At 41.4% G+C, this 16,928-nt stretch overlaps 1 protein-coding gene across 2 annotated transcripts; it reads left to right on the top strand.

Moving 5' to 3' along the window:
• Positions 1–2,791: 2,791 nt before the first annotated feature.
• On the top strand, positions 2,792–13,951 carry arhgap31 (Rho GTPase activating protein 31). Of its 2 annotated transcripts, XM_063894966.1 has the most exons (12): positions 2,792–3,230; positions 6,151–6,253; positions 6,657–6,801; positions 7,868–7,950; positions 8,060–8,167; positions 8,281–8,420; positions 8,509–8,716; positions 8,812–8,930; positions 9,014–9,070; positions 9,155–9,799; positions 9,905–10,053; positions 10,581–13,951. In XM_063894966.1, the coding sequence occupies exons 1-12, from the start codon at positions 3,131–3,133 to the stop codon at positions 12,513–12,515; spliced, it is 3,792 nt and encodes a 1,263-aa protein (XP_063751036.1). In that variant the 5' UTR covers positions 2,792–3,130; the 3' UTR covers positions 12,516–13,951. The 2 variants fall into 2 exon arrangements, with proteins under 2 accessions (XP_063751036.1, XP_063751037.1); XM_063894967.1 differs by lacking the exons at positions 2,792–3,230; positions 6,151–6,253; positions 6,657–6,801 and adding an exon at positions 7,074–7,112.
• Positions 13,952–16,928: the final 2,977 nt, after the last annotated feature.

The following is a 16,928-nucleotide window of genomic DNA, read 5'->3' as shown; positions in this document are numbered from 1 at the left end:
TACAATTGAGTTTTCTCCACGTTTCCTTGCATAATAGTGCAGTTGTATTCAGGCTGGCCAATGGAGGCTTGAACATGTGTCAAATCCTTCCTTCAAATTAGACACTTACAAGTTTTTGGGGAAGTCATGAACACAACACCAGAACAGCAGCGTTGTAGTTTATGAGTATACGATTAACAGGTTTTTGTGCAACCAAGTTAAGATGAAACAGAATGAACTTCCGTACGGAAAATAGTTTGCACCTGGTGCGATGGAGAGCGTAGAGCAAGAGCATACATCAATTCATACTGGTTTATGTTTTCTTTAATCGGAAATACTTTATTTATCCCAAATTGGGAAATGTTTTCGTTACCGCAGCAAAATACAATACAATATGAAGCATAGCAAAAAAAATTGAAATAAAAATAAGAAATATACAGATAGTAAATAGTGCAATGTGATGGAATATTAAATGAAATATAATATAAATGTATAGTGTGAAGTCATAAAATGTTAACTTTAATGAATTCTGATCCATCTGGAAGTAGCATAGCTCATGTTAACTTGCAGTATATTGGTAAGACAGCCCTACTCAGTCACAACATCTTTAACATGTTCACCTTTAAAAAGAACATTTTATATTAGAAATATTTTCCCTCATTGCATAACTTCCATCTACCAATCTAAGACATTGCATCCCTCAGAGTAAGAAGGACACATACTAAAAGTAAGGACAAGAATAACCCCTTCACTTCAGATACAACGACATGTCTTCTCAGCATGGACCTCTTTTTCTCTTTTTTTTTTAACCAGTGGAAAGAAAGAGCGGGATGTCTGGGGCTTTGTGTGGACAGGATAACGTCATCTCCTCTTCCTATGGTGCAGAAAGAAAGCTTTGTCTTGTCGACAGCCTGGCCTGGTCATGTAGTTCACATGTGACATTCACAAAACACTTTTAGCACAACAATATCTACTCTCCAAGCGAGAACACTGGGATCTCCTCTACAAACTAGCCCATTCAGATATGTTTAAATGCCAGTGGAGTCTATCATGAGTGCTGTATTGTTCCTGATTGGACAAATAGTACCAGAGTAAAATAATTCACAAGTGGGATGTTCATTTGCAACACCAAGGAGAGCTGGAATACATGCAAAGATAGTGCCTTTGTTCTTTGAGTAAATAGACAATCCAGACTTTATCTTTATGTCATCGGTTGAGTTCACATGTTTGTATATTGCATTGAAAATAAGGTAATTAGTGGCGCATTTAGCAGCTAATAAGCTAGATAACACCCTCAGGTGTTGGTGGAGACCAAAAGCAGAGCTAAAAGGACAAAATGACTGCAGCTAACAAGTCATTTCTGTATCAGTTAATACAGTAACAGTTGGTCTAAAAAAGTGTTCATCCCCTTTTCTCAAAGTCCAAGGTGTGTCTTTACTTATCTTGTTTTGCTAGTTCAGAACAGAGAAAGTAAGAAAACTCTATTTTTGAGAGAGAAAATATTATCAAAATAGTGAGCAATGAGTCATCTAATCGTTGCAGCTCTAAAGTAGAGGAGCGCACGGTTATGAGGCAAGTTTTTTTGTGACTACAGTAAGAGTGCATGTCAGCAGCTGAGAAGCCAATCGAGTTAAGTGTAAAATCTTAGTGGGTCAGTGGATTCCTCTGTTGTCTGTGTATCAAAAGTCATGGTTACGTTATCACCAAACAACGTTTTTAGCAGACATGTATTGCTGGTTTGACATGTTGATGTTCGACGCTGGAATAGATGTTTACCTGCGGTGAGTGGGGGTTTGACAGTGGTCCAACAGGGGTTAACATGGAATATAAATGTTCTGCAATGAGTGACTAGATTGTTGTTTTTAAAAAAAATGTTAAATCACCCCAGGGAAAGTTCAGGATTTTGCAGCTGTACAATTTCAGACCTCAATTTATGTAATTTGGGTTTCAGGAGGTGTAATTTTCCCATGTGAAAGTCTACAAATATGAACATTATATCATCACCACCGGGGGATTTTTCATAATGTAGGGAGCGTGGAGATGTAATTGGATTACATTTAATCAAGACAGGAAGACGCCTTTAGTACTACATACAAACAAGCTTTGTCTCACACCGGTGTTTACCTTTAATCCATACATTGATTACGTCTTCGAGATTAGGTTGCATTCCAGTTTGAAAAACATGAAACGCATAGCAGCTAGTAACGAGAACCATGTGTGTCATCCATCTCCTCACCCCCCACTCCGAGTCTCTCCCCCCCCCCCCATTTCCCATCTGTGCCCTTCAGGCCCTCGCTGGAGTCGCCTCCCACTTCCCTCTTCCTTCAGAACCCGTCTGTTTTTGTTTTCGAGCCCAGGCTCTTTGCACAGGAAATTGTATACATTGGGAGCATTCAGGAAGGCCGAGAGCAGCTTTCCCGTTAGCTCCAAGTTTGGCCACATGACAACAAAAAAAAAAATGGATAAAAGAAGTCAGTAATTCCTAAACCAGGAGAGAAACAGAAGTCAGCTGTTCTCCTCCCTTCACCTCACTTCCCTCCCCTTTACATGGTCTCAACATTTTTAAAATCCCTGCCACGAGTCCATCTCTAAACTTATAATATTTGAAAACACCTCAAGTGGAAATCAGATTATAACTCAAAAGTAATGTTCCTGAGGGCCTCTGCCTCTCTTCATGTGCTTCCTCAGATACAGAGAAGCCAGTGAAAAGGGGAGCCTGTGTGGAATGAAGGAAAAGAGGAGGAGATAAAAAAGCAGCAGAGAGAGACTGGCTGGGGGTGAAAAAACAACAGGAAACCAACCGATTCTAATGCTGTTTCTGCAAATCCTTCACAGATAAAGCAGCGGACTGCCACGTCCCAGCCAAGCTACTCTCACACCATGCCATTTCTTTGATCATCACTCACAAGTTATGCCAAACTAAAAAGAGCTTAAAGTTCAAAAATGTGACGTCACTTCTGCTCTCAGCCTCCAACCGTGCGGTTAGTCAGAATGTGAGCGGATGCAGCGTTTTGAGAGCCGATTGCTGAGATTTGTGGCAGCTTCTTTGACCTAAGAACTCAACCTCTCTCTTTATGGGGTCATATGGATCGATCGCTGTTCCTCCAAGGATCTGTTTGTTTTAAACTTCGGGACGACTAACTGGAGCCACATGAAGAATAAAGGGACTAAGCAGAAGTCCAAAAAGAAAGGAAATGAAAATGTGTTCGGCTGTGACCTGATAGAACATCTCCAGAACTCCGGGCAGGATGGTAAACTTTTTTTATATTGCTTTCTTTGACATCCAACACTCCTTTTAAAATGACTAGCATCAAACTACACACTATATATATAATGTATGTCACATTTATATCAAATAAGGAGGTTTATTAGTAGTTTCCTACATAAGTAAACCTATAATAACGTTATCCATATACATCTTTAAGACGGAAAACATTCAGAAAGTGTCTGTATACAACAAATACTGGCTTTGTTCAAAGACTACATAAATGAAAAGCAGGTAAACATGTGTTTTACATTTGCTGTAGTAAGGCCATTCATTAACACATTGGCTGTATTAAAGGGTCATTTGTGAATTTGGGTGTGGCTCGGACATTTTTGGGCATCAATTTCCTACGGTGGCTTTAGTTCCTATGGATAGTTTTGTGTTTTTAAAGACCGGGCGGTCCTGCTGCCGATGGATGGGAGAAAATTCAAAGTCGAGAAAAAAACAGAAGAGAAGATAAATGTACAAAAACACTCAAATGTTGCCACGTTTGTTTGAGAGGATTCTTGAATTCCTCTTATTTATTCTGATCGTATGTGGATGAAACTGTTCTGTGGTTTTAATCTTGGGCACACATTGAGTTGTCGGAAAGGTGAAGTGTCCCACGTGCAGGTATGTGAAGAGGACAACTTTAAGGAAGACCTGTTACAGTGGACGCTCTGTGAGGCAGAGCATTCGGTGCAGGAAGTGAGGGAGGAGGTTTGGTTCATGGATGTGGAGCAGACGTATTGTGTTTTTAGATTGTGAGTGCTTTGTGACTGATATGAATACTACTGGGAGTTCAGACAAAGTAACAGAGACAATGTAGACACTCCAAACACTTTTAACACTACATGTATACACAGACACTTTAAATCAGGATACAGTGACTATCAAGGTAATATGATGCCTACATGTTCCCCACATATAGATCTACTTTTTCAAATAGATCCAAATCCCAGCTGCTCAGAAAGTCCTCCTGAATCTGAATTCTTTACTCCTCCTCACAACAACAAAGGAGTTGCATGCTGATACACTGTACTCATGATATCTTGTTATTTGTGAGAGAAATCTTTTAAAGAGAGGATATCTTTTAGGAGATGTGTTATCTGATATAATCACAAGCGAAGGGTATACAACTCTCACCTCCTGTCGCACAATCATATACAGCCCCGGAAAAAATTAAGAGACCACTTCAGCATTATCATTTTCTCTTGTTTTATTATTTCAATGTTTGTCTGTGTTGGAATTCAACAGACACTGGAATGGCTGCCATACATGAAGGGATTGAGATTCAAGAAAAATGTGGAGTGGTCTCTTAATTTTTTCTGGAACTGTATATGTGAGGTTGTTTCATAACATTTAATTCATGTTCCTTTTTGTAAAACTGCATTTTCAGAAAGGCAACTCTAAATCAGCAGTTACCCAAAGGCTATATATAGACACATGAGTCATCTGGAGCAGGAAATATACAACCGTAATCTTTTCACGACAATCTTTCAGACAGGGTTTGATAATCTGCACCCTGAATCTTTGAAGGTGTTTCAGTCAACAAGCAATGTTTTCCTATACTACTTTTATAAACCCTGACCAAAACAAACACTGCAGAGCTGCTGAGGCTTTTTGGAAAGTCAACCACTGAGCAGCAGCTGTAGTTTCATCGTCCAAAATAACATTTAATGCTACCATGCGAACAAACACGCTGAATCAAATGGTACCTTGACATTTTCTTTGTCACACATTTCGTTTCATGTGTCATAAAGTGTCTAAAAAAATCTGTATGTTGTTTTAGTCCACTCAAAGCAGAGACGGAGAGGCTCTAAATGAAGGCTCCACAGTTATATTTGACCACAGGCATGTCCCTGAAAGTCCAATTAAGTCAAATAGATGAGAATGTAAATGGCAGATTCCTGGTGTCTGCCATGATTACTGTGAGATGAACCATTGCCAAAATGCTTATTCTATTTTATGGAGGATGAATTTTGTTAGCCAGATCTGTTAAAAGCCAAAAGATGTGGAAGTAAAAGTTAAAATGTTAGAGGTTTAGAAATGCGAGGCCGCATATGGAACTTAAAATACCTTTTTGTGTCTCTAAATGACAGATTTGTCAGAAATACCGTTGATTTTTCACATGTGAACATCAAGCAGTGCGTTTTTTAAACCTCGACTGGCATTTCATTACTCAATACCACCTAATATTACACACTGTTTAGATGTCAGTTTTTGTATGAAAAGCAATTGGACAAAGTAGAAAGTTATTCAAAAAAAGACTTTAAAAATAACCTAATTGTGTTTCCTCTCACCTGTACCAATCAGTTCCCTCACTCAACGAATAACTTTAGCTTAAGTACGTGTTTTTGCATTAACCAATGAATCAAAAATGATTCCAAATATGCACAACATCAAGTTGCATTATTGCATTTTTTTTTGCAACCGTTTGTTATTTTCAGTATGAACTTAAGGGAAGTTATGGTCAGCATAAAGCAGAGCATGTGATTTGGCTGTAAAACCACAGTTAGCTCACAGTTCCCATTAAATTTGTTAAAGCGCAGGTAAAAACACTTGTGTACAGAGAGTGATGTTCTGTTGTTTGGAAAGCTGTGTAGGTCATTGGTAACGTTTCAAAAGCCGTTTTCTATTAGAGGAAATGTCGTAAGTAATACCAGCTACAAGGACTGGGTGTGTCAACCTTCCTCTGAAACAAACAAACCATTTTTAACTTCCTGTCTAAGTCCACCTACAATCAGCGGCCCTCAGGAATAGAAAACAGACATAGTGGAACAAACCCTATACCATGAAGTCAGCCTTGTGTGCATTGTTCCCGCTGACACGTTGCATTCACAGCTCCTTCTCCTGCTTCTATGCTTTAATGGGACCATCAAGCCCAGTATTAAAAGTACATGACTCACACAATTTCTCCATTTTAGTTCCTCAGGTTCTGAAGAAATGTGCAGAGTTCATCGAGGAACATGGGATTGTGGACGGGATCTACAGACTGTCAGGGGTCACCTCGAATATCCAGCGCCTCAGGTACACCTCACCTTATAGAAAATATGTAACATCAGCAGATAGGGATTAGAATTTCATTATAAAGCAGGATATTTTAAAGCATTTCATTCTATATAATTACCAATCTATACATTCTGTTTGCTTCAGTAAAAAATACTTCTAAGATAAATTAAATATTATCTTAAACATGTCCATAAAATAAGTGTTAGTCCAGCTATTTTCTTTATCCATGCAGGCTGAATGAACACTTAATAATATCCTTTATTTACTACATATTGATTTCTCAGAGCTTGTTTTCTTCTTCTAAAGTCGACTGGATGCACTTCAATCCAACAAGCCACGTACTGTAACAAAAGTTAGCAGGGGTGGTAACAATCAAAGCATTCAGCTAACTGTGTGCGTGTGTATGTGTATGTGTGTGTAGGCAGGAATTCTGTTGCGAGGCGTGCCCTGACCTTACAGAGGAAGTGTACCTCCAGGACATCCACTGTGTGGGTTCCTTATGTAAGCTGTTCTTCAGGGAGCTACCCAATCCTCTGCTCACATACGAGCTATACAGCAAATTCACTGTAAGTACATTCAATTCACACGTGTGTGTGTGTGTGTGTGTGTGTGTGTGTGTGTGTGTGTGTGTGTGTGTGTGTGTGTGTGTGTGTGTGTGTGTGTGTGTGTGTGTTAGACAAACAGTAATTAGCAGCAGATCGAAAGGCAACCCCAACATCCTATGCCCATTTTTTCCACAAAGTCCTGCAGTATATTTGAGTTACTGCTATAAAGATCTTATTTATTATCATTTTCCATGAGTGTGAGCTCATCCGTTGCTCTTGTTTTCATCTCTTCCCTGGAGAAAACAGTACTTGTAGCAGATGTCTTCTGAACTGTAAGCAAATTACATATTGTATTACTTAATTAAACAACATTGATTATCTTTGTAATTAAATCCTCTAAGCTATTAAAAGGAGCAGTTATGCTGCCCATAATCATAAAAACATGCCCCTGCACATATGACTAAAAAGATTACAAACATTGCTTTTGCAATCAAGAAAGGGCATTGCTTCTAAAGCATAATGAGACCAGGTCAGGATTGAAATATCAAACTGTCACCAAAATTGCAGGGAAACAACTTCTACATTTAGAACTGAAGCGAACTGGCTGAAGTGCGGATTTGAAAAAGACTTTATAGAGGGGAGCAGGAGAGGAGGAATAGCAAGCTGTAAGGCCTGGTTCATGCTTTCTGTGTAGCTTTCTGTGTACCTTGACGGGCTATTAGCATAACTTGGCATTCATACATCTTGTGCTGTGCTGGCCTGAAGACTCCAGGAGAGTTTCGGGAAAAGTCAAATAAAAACATTCCCAAACCCAATTTTCCTTGGAAAGCAAGGAATGCTTAACAACATGAGCATTGAGCAGAATCTGTTAAATTAAGTGATGTGATTAATCTTTATGCAGCCGTTAGACAGAGGACGTTTTAACAACTTCTTATGTTGACGACCTCATGCAGGACTGACTTAATGAAGCGGACATGTTGTACTGTTTATACGCCTCGACCATAGATTGGTTTGCCTGCATTTTTGTGGGCTGGGATGTAAGATACCTCACAGTTCTTCAGTATCTTTCTGTCTGTTCTACATGCAGAAAACAGTCCTGGTTCAGGGGGACCATGAGAGACTTTTACACATTCAGGGGGTCATCAAAGAACTGCCGACCCCTCACTTCAGGTGAACATCTTTAAACTATCATCCATAAAGACTATTTTACAGCTGGCTTTCCTGTCTGCCAGGTTTTACCTGTGATGCTGTAATAAATGTGTTTGTGATCCCTCCTCAGGACTCTGGAATACCTTACCAAACACCTGGCCCACATTGCCACCTTAAGCACAAAGACAAACATGCACACTCGTAACCTGGCGCTGGTGTGGGCTCCAAATCTATTGAGGTGAGCTTAGCTAGCTATTCATACTTACAGCTCTCATGGATGATGTGTGGGGGTTTTCTTTTAGAAGATATGCATTCATAAAACATTCTTGTTCTTATCTCTTATTTTGTCAGGTCTAAAGACATTGAGGCGTCCGGTAGTAATGGAGACATGGCCTTCCAGGAGGTGCGGATACAACAGTCAGTGGTTGAGTTTATTCTAAACCACAGAGAGGAGATCTTCAATGGTTCGGCGCAAATAAAACCCAAAGAAGGTATCACATTCAACAAATACAAATTCATTTCTGGGATATTTCTTGGGATATGGAATTTCCTGATCATCGACTTGTTTTACTTCTCCAGGACCGAGTTTGAAGTGTGAGGAGAAGTACGCTACCCTCCCAATCAGCGGCCAGTGTGGGCCGATGAAGCTGATGAGCCTGGAAGAAGCCCAGGCCCGCTCTTTAGGTCCAAACCACCCGGTGCACAGAGAACGCCAGCGAGAAAACAGCCTGCCTGACACCAGCACGGCCACGCTCTACCACACCGTCATAGACATATCAGACAGCAAGTATGACAGATTTAAGTTCAGTGTACAATTGCTGCTTGTATGTATTACGGTCAGAACCATCTGGGGAATATCTTAACAATCTCTTTGTCTTCAAGGAGAAAGTTTTCTGGGAAATCAAAGAAATGGAAGTCCATCTTTAACTTGGGGCGGTCTGTGGACTCGAAGGGTAAACTGAGCCGGAATGGCAGCGTGTTCATAAGAGCACAAGGGACAGGTAAAGTCTCCAAAAGGAACAGATTTACAGCCTCTATAACGACATGTTAAGTCAGAGTGTGATCATATTGTTCTCCCCGACAGAAAAGGCAGCTCTTCGTCCATCCAGGAGCATGGAGTCCTTATGCTCCTTACCAACAGGTGGGGCTAAAACTAGGCTTTATATAAACACAGAGCAAAATGTATGTTGTGTAGTGACATGTAATATTATTTTTTACCACGCAGATGATGACAGGACAGGAAACAGCAGCCCAGCGGGTGGATCTGGAAGTCTTTTTGGTCAAGATGTGAAATCCAGAACGCTGGGATCTGACTTGCTGTATGACCTGAGCGAACATGACCAGAGTTGGGAGTATAAAGGGACCAAAGCCGACGAGGCAACAGGCGGCTGGAGCTCAAAAATTAACCAACAGGGGTCAACTGGTGCCTCTGCTCCCCCCCAAAAAACACTGCCAGAGCAACTGAAGGTTTACAAAGGGGATGAAGTCAGTGGCTACAAGCCCACCTCGCCGAAAAGCAGGCGGATGTTGTACTCGGGCTCCTCCCAAAGCAGCTCCTCTCGGCCCTCCTTCCCAGGAAGCTTCTTCCCGCTGGAGTCTTCGCCAAGGCATCAGCGCAGGGCCGTCAACATATCTGAGCCTTTTGCTGTGTCTGTACCTCTGCGGGTGTCAGCCGTTATCAGCTCCAACAGCACGCCGTGCAGGGGCCACGCCAAGGACAAAGCAGCTACTCTGAAACCCTTCAGGGAGAGCTCCGAGCAGAGCAGCAACAGTGGAAAGAGCAACACGTTCCCCCTACTGGATCCAAGAAAGCAGGAAGGAACCGAGCGGAAAAAGAAAGAGGAACCGATACACAGAGTCCCGCCAAAGCGTGAGGACACCTTCCATTATCACATTTCATAAAGGCGTGTTGTGCGACATACTGAAATCAAACTCTACATGTGTAAAACAATGTTGTGTTCTTTGAAAAATGCAGATGCAGGCAAAGACGTGGTTAAGGAAGGTCAAAGAGGGATGAATACTTCTGAACTGGAACCAGCCTCCCCTGCAAATGCAAGGGACGGCAAAGACACAGCGCCATCTCCTGGGAAAGAGGCGCACAACCAGCAGACAGCCATGCAACTGGTAGGCCCTAAGTCCCGTAGGAAGTTGTGCTTAACTTCAGCAGAATTGCAGACAACTTTTTGCTTTTTAGGGCTAAAGTTTTCAGTGGATTTAAATAAAGTACCTTTAGGTTTAACAGGATTAATAGGGTCATAGGCCTACTTTGACTCAAACTGGATATTATGTGTATTTGGTTTAGATATGAATCATGGAATCATCAATAACTGAATTAGTTGTAAACCTTTAATCAACAACCATTTTTTTAACAACTTTCAGTCAGTTTTAGTAATTTTATAACAGAAAGGAAAGAACCAATTCTCTGATTCAAGCTTATGTAATATTAATGTCCTGGTTTCTTAACTCCGAAAAATCAAGATATTTAAAAAGGCAGTGTTTTTCGGCTTTGGGAAACACTAAATTACATTTTTTTTAAACAATTGTCTGATATAAATAAAACAGCTAGCTGATAAAAACCTGGATGAAACAATAATTAGTGCCAGCCCTAGAATCGTTGTTTTAATCCTTTCTGGTTTTGGTTTGTCTCTCAGGATAAAGGATCTTCTACTGGGAAACAGCCGTGGACTGACCTCCAACAGGAACTGAAGATAACTGAACCTGAGATCGACCTGCTGGATGAGACTTTTAACCCCGTTTTCGGCTCCAAGGGCAGGTTTGAGGGCACAAGGTTAACAATGGACGTTAAGTCAAAGCGAAGCCGCAGCTCTCCGTCTCTGTCTTTGTTATTCAGGGAGCAGTCTTCAAATACCTCTTTGAGTGACCGTGTAATCGCCACTGGAGACTCTGCACAGAAACAGCCCTCAGGGTCAGACATTTCACTTCACAAAAACACCGAAATCACCCCTCCTGCTGACAGCTTGGATGAGAAAAAGAAGAAGCTGCATCTGAAAATCACACCCTTACACAAAGATGAAACCAATCAGGGTCAACTTACTTTAAAGGAAACGGATAAAGTTGTGAATCCTCTGACGATAGAGGATACTCCAGAGGTTGTAGGCATCTTAGGAGCAGATGATGCCAACAAGAAATCAGAGGAAAGTGAAGTTCCTCAAGGAGACAAAAACATCCCCTGTGATGGAGCAATGAAGAATGTGATTCCAGAAGTTATCCAAAGGCTGTCGGTGTGTTTGGAGGAGAAACGTAACACATTGGAGCTGCCAAACCTCGGCGAAAGAAGTGGGAGAAACTCAGAGGAGCTGGACTTGGTGGAGCCTTGGGAGGATTTTAGCTCCAACGAGTTATGGGTTACCAGTCCTCTCCACTCACCGGACGTGGAGGAGTTTCTTAACCGACTATCGCCCTTCAGCTCTCTGGGGGAAACTCACATTTCATCGGCTTCAGTTGATAATATCAAACAGTCTCTCATTAAAAGCACAGAGCACCCCTCAGGAAGCACTCCTCTGACTACCAGTAGCAAACCAGAGACTAAATGGACGTGTTTGCCACCGGGGGTCAGTGTGAACGGCAGTAACATAGCACAACCTCACACAGGAAAAGCAAAACAGAAGAACACAGTGTCATCTCAGAGGTTTTACAGACAGATGTCTTATGAGGCGGAGAAGAGAGAAGAAAACAGCTACTCTAAACACCGACCATATTCACTAAATTTGGACCTCGGAAATCGATGCATCAGAGACATTTCTAATCAGCAGAACCGTGATTCAACAGAGTTCTCCTCGTGTCAGAAAGGACTGCTGACCTCCTCTGAATCTGTAGCCAGCAGGTTGCCCTCAGACCTGGAGTTGTTTCTGAGTGATCGCCAGGCGCCTCTACGCAGAAATTCAGCCCCGGTGAGCGTGTCATCGGTGCGAACAGCCTTCATGATCAAAACATGCCAGGCCAAAGCCGTGCCCGTCGTCCCTCCAAAGGTGCAGTACAGTCAGATACCTCCCTCCAGACACGAGAAGGACTTTGACGAAGCTAAGGAAAAAGAAAAGGAACATCCTAAGACGATGGCAGAGAAAAGCAATGCTCCGGTGATGTCCGATCTCAAGGAGGAGCTGGAGAATAAAGAGCCTGAACCCAAACACCAAAAACTCCCACTTGTTGCTGAGTCTGTGAAGACCACATCTACTCCAGAGCTGCCAGTCATCAGGAGGAGACACCCGCCCAGTTTGGAAGTGTTTGTGGACTGTCCCAGACCTAACAGAGGGAACATCTTACAGAGACCGTCCTTTAGGAACAGGCAGAGACCTCAGAGCCTCATCCTGCTCAGCCCTCCTTTTCCCATCATGGACTATCCTCCCTCAGGAGACGACAGCAGGCTCCTTTCTTCCATCAAGAGCCTGGATGAAACGTCCGCGGTGAATGTCTTTACTAAAGAGATGGCGGAGGGGGTCGCCCTTCAAAACAAAATGACTATTCCAAAAAGTGGACAGAGACTGGAAACGTCAACCAGCTGCTTCTACCAGCCGCAGAGGAGGTCCATGATATTTGACAGCAGGAGCCACAGACAGATTGAGTGACTGGAGGTGAAGGCACTGACTGTGAGACTGGCTGTGTGTAAATACATAAAGTATATAGGAGGACACTCAGGAGGATGATACGGTTACCTATTGTTAATCTAGGCATTTTGTTTGCTATGAATCAGGCGTTGCTTGGGGGCTTTGTGAAAAATCTGATTCTGAAGCATTTGAGTGAATGAAGCCGTGATGTGTGTGAAAGCTTGACTGGATCTAGGGATGCAATTATTTGTTTGAAATCTACTACTACTATGCATATTAGTCAATGAATCGCCGGGTCTGAAAAAATATCAGACAATGCCAAAAAAAGGGAAGTTTCCTAGTGCCCACGGTATTCAGATTATAGATAAACTCATAAGACTTAAGGTTGCTAGCCATTTCAAATGTTACTTTTTAGGCTCCCCCCCCCCGATGCTACACCCTTCCACAGAGTTCCTAGAATAGCTTGAACTTAATCCTGCTGATGAAAACATAACCTCCCTATTGGCGAGGGCAACAAACACAACCTATGTGTGTCTATGATATATGTCTAAACTGAATTCATCCTCAGACATTGAGGGCTCTGAATACAGGAAGTGTGCAGAAAAAGGTTAACAGCTATTTAGATGAAGATGTGTTTATTTATTCCTTTATAAACATACACACGATATAAAGTAAACTTGATATCTTTATACTGTATGTATTGACTCCGCAGTAAGCTGAGGTCAATGTGATTTACAAAAAAACCCCATATATTTAAAAGGACTTCTCTAAATATATATCGCAAACTGAATTTAGATATTTACCCACGGAAGAGTTTTAATTCATGTGTATCTTTATTTTCTGTAATTGCTTTGTGGACATTTTTGTCGTTGTTGGTTTTTGACAACAATGACAAGCAGCATTGTAGTAAAGACTTTGTGATGATGCTGCTGTGCTGACATTAAACTGGATTTTACTTTGTGCACGCTGACTGTATTTCATGTGTTTGAGTCAAAGTCAGACGACGGTTTCTCCAGTTTCATGCCTCTTTTCTTTGAATTCAAAAAACACGGGATTTGTTGTTTTTTAGTTTCGGGGCCCATGACCATAACATAGTTTGAATGTTAAAGGAGGCTACAGTGTATTGTCTAAAGATGTGGATGTAAATGAGGACACAGTGTTATTATATTTTAGTTTGGATGGACTGGATGAATGATTACAGCGTTTTATAATTATTCTTTTTTTTAAAGTTGAAGAAATGAGCAGTTGTTGTTATTTTTCTTTGTAACTTTTGTACACTTGTTGATACTGAAAATGATGGACTGAAGCGTCTGTATTCATAGGAAAAACAACTGAACTGAGAATTGTGAGGGTTTGCCGTAATTATCTGATGACGGCCTTTGAAGTGATGTACATATAGGACACTTAATGAATTTTGTTACAACCAAAAGTTATGAGAATAAAATGTTCTGAAATCACATGAGTCAGTGGTTCTGCTAAAACATGGATTACATTTAAAACACACACAGTGTCAAAGAGCTACAATTCTAACAAACCCTTATATCCAAAAAAGATGTTATATTGATTACACTTGAGGTCTCCACTTTCCACTCCACCGTTTGTTTGGACTACTCTGGGTATTTGTTACCTTAGGGGATCATTTGCAAACTAATATTATACCAACTTCTTCCCTGAAGGATCTGGCAATCCAACGTAAATATGAAAGTCCTACTCCGACATGGTATGACCAAGAGCCATTTTTTTGTTTGTTCTTATGGAGGACAGTTTAAAATTCCCACTGTATGCTTACGTGAAATTGTTATTTTGAAAAATAATACAACTATTTGGGGTGAATATTTCCATACTAGTGTTGTTGTTAATCACCCTGTTGCCACCAGAGGGCGCTCCTGCTCCACACTGCACATCAGAGCGAGCCACTAAACTGCAGATAAACAGGCAGCGAGAGTCCTCGTGCTTTAGGTACATTAGGTGCTCCAAGTACTGCAATTATACTGTGATCAATAAGAGAGTTACCCGGTCTGTATCTACACATAGAAACACTGTCGCTTTGTGAACCATGCCTAAATATGTTCGGCGTGTGCGCGTGAGCTGTGCGCGCGTATTAGTGGGTGTGTGTGCAGCTTCTCTTCACCACGGAGAGAAGCTGCACTTGCCTCTGTCGTACTTATTCAAAATGACTCTCACTTAAAGTTGCCTGATTTCCGTAATGCCAAACTATAATAAAGTCTATCATTGCTACACTACAGTGTTGAACTGCATAAATCACATGTCTGCTGTTTGCCTAATCCATATATAAATTAAAATACAGTTAAACAACGCACCATATCACATGCATTAGGACTCACGAGTCACGGTGCACTACATTCATTTTTAGGGAGGCCTTACAAATGTATCACTAATACCGATGTGAAGCCATGGTACACTTATATACTTTATGAGATAGTCCTTTTGGAAATGACCGCGTACATTTCTATATTTGAAATGCATTGAATTGTTTAGTTTGGTTACCTCAGTGACGCTGAGGGCCTCTTGTTCCCAGTTGTCTCGGCTGAGTCTGATGTGCACGTTCACATGTGGCCTGAAAGAGGGGGACAGTATGGTTAAACAATGAGGGTAAAAAGAGTCCACTGAAATTGTATCCAAATGTCACATCAAATATTTGGACCAAAGTCCCATTCCGAAGCATTCACTTTGGAGCAGTGGTGGCGCTTGCAGAGGTCACTTCCATGTCTCCGCAGTTCATTATTTCTCGACCTTTGACACTGCTTGTGTATGGACCGAGAATTAAAAAGGCGTTTTCTCAAGCACACTGAAAAAAAGGCAAGCAGAGCGCGCGTTGAATATTCAATGAGAGGGGGGGGAAAGTGAGGAGAAGTGGAGCTGCGTGCCAGTCCTTCATCTTACATTACTGATTAGCTGTTAAACAGATTATATACAGCTGAACGGGTTCAAATGTTGCAGCAGAAAACAACCGGAGTTCAAGACAGTGCCGAGCGGTTTCCTTCCCCCTCCACTTCAGCAGCCTGTACACACTTTGTCCCCACTAACAGCTACATAATGAAACATGTTGCTCTTACATTTGGCCCACTTAAACTGCAATCTTATAACAAAACAAACAACAACAAAAACACATCGAGAAAATCAAACTGTTTCCAGTCCATCGATGCTGGTCGAGTAGTTTGGATGAAGCTGTACCAAAATACCTGTTTGTACAACAGACTATGACCAGAATTCATATTTAGCTACATTCACGATGTAATTGCAAAAGTAAAACAGTTAACATAGTAAATTCATTCACACAAAAACTCACTTTTCTATGTTCATATCCATAATTGATATTCTTTACTGGCGAAAAACAGCGGTACGCAAAATAAAATACAGGTAGCCTACGTAGCCAAACCCCTTAAAGTAGTATGTAGATACAAGTGCATTAAACGTATAAATGCTCGTTTAAAAAGCATCCTCTTGAGAAAAAGCCTCCCCTCTTCCAACAATACTCTGCATGTACAAGCGAGGTTTGAAGCGTGGAGCAGCAGGTGTTTGTCCTTTAAAAGTGAGTAAACAAGCACTTTAAAAAAGTACAAAAGTGTTAAAAAGTTAATAAACTATGTGTTAAAGTTTGTATGTTAACATGTTGGGTTTACTAAACACATTTACTAAGCTGGATAAGTTTAAAGTAGTTGAATGTGCAGTGCCATAGCAAGCCACGCGGGTCCAAAAGAGCTCTCATTGAGAAGCCACGTGTCCGTTTCCAAAGCCTCTCCAACTTAACCACCTCCTTTGTACGACTAACCCACATCGGCAGCGTCCCTCCACATAAAGGGATTTGCAATTTCAAGATATTTCAGCTTAAATGTTTTTGACAGTTCCCTCGCTTTTACCTCGGCTTGGTTATTTTAACTGTGCCAAATGGGTCACCTTGGGTTGCTGTCTGCGCGCAAAGGGCTTTTGCGCGCATTCAGTCTGAATTTTTTCCAACTTTCCTTGACGGGGAAACCAGCTGCTGGTCGTGAAAAGACGGCTTATTAATTGTCCTTTGTCATGCAGAATTGCTTGATTTCTAAAGAAACGTACAAAGGCTCTTTTTCAGGATTCAAGTATTTTGTTTCGTGCGTATTTTCAAACCATCGAATCAGCTGCAGCGCCGCGCCGTCTACCAGACTCTCAGGTACTGACTGCCTGCTCCCTTTGTCCCCTTTTAATGCTGTTGTAAATCGTGCAGACTGATTTGTTACAAGCTGTTCTTTTAATCTGATAGATAAGAGACATGTCAAAGAAAAGCCGTAAATAAAAAATTAGCCAGAATAAAGACAAGGGCGAGTCTGCTAGATGGGCGCCTGTTGACTCAAGCGGCTCTCCAGCGTCAGGGGAGCCCTCTCCTCAGCTCCGTCAAGGTTACGTCCACAATTCCCTTTTCTTCTTTTTAAAAAGACA

This window comes from Eleginops maclovinus, chromosome 11, assembly GCF_036324505.1.
Source record: "Eleginops maclovinus isolate JMC-PN-2008 ecotype Puerto Natales chromosome 11, JC_Emac_rtc_rv5, whole genome shotgun sequence".
Taxonomy (NCBI): domain Eukaryota; kingdom Metazoa; phylum Chordata; class Actinopteri; order Perciformes; family Eleginopidae; genus Eleginops; species Eleginops maclovinus.
Note: the sequence above shows the minus strand (reverse complement) of the source record. Positions and strands in the feature narration are given on the sequence as shown.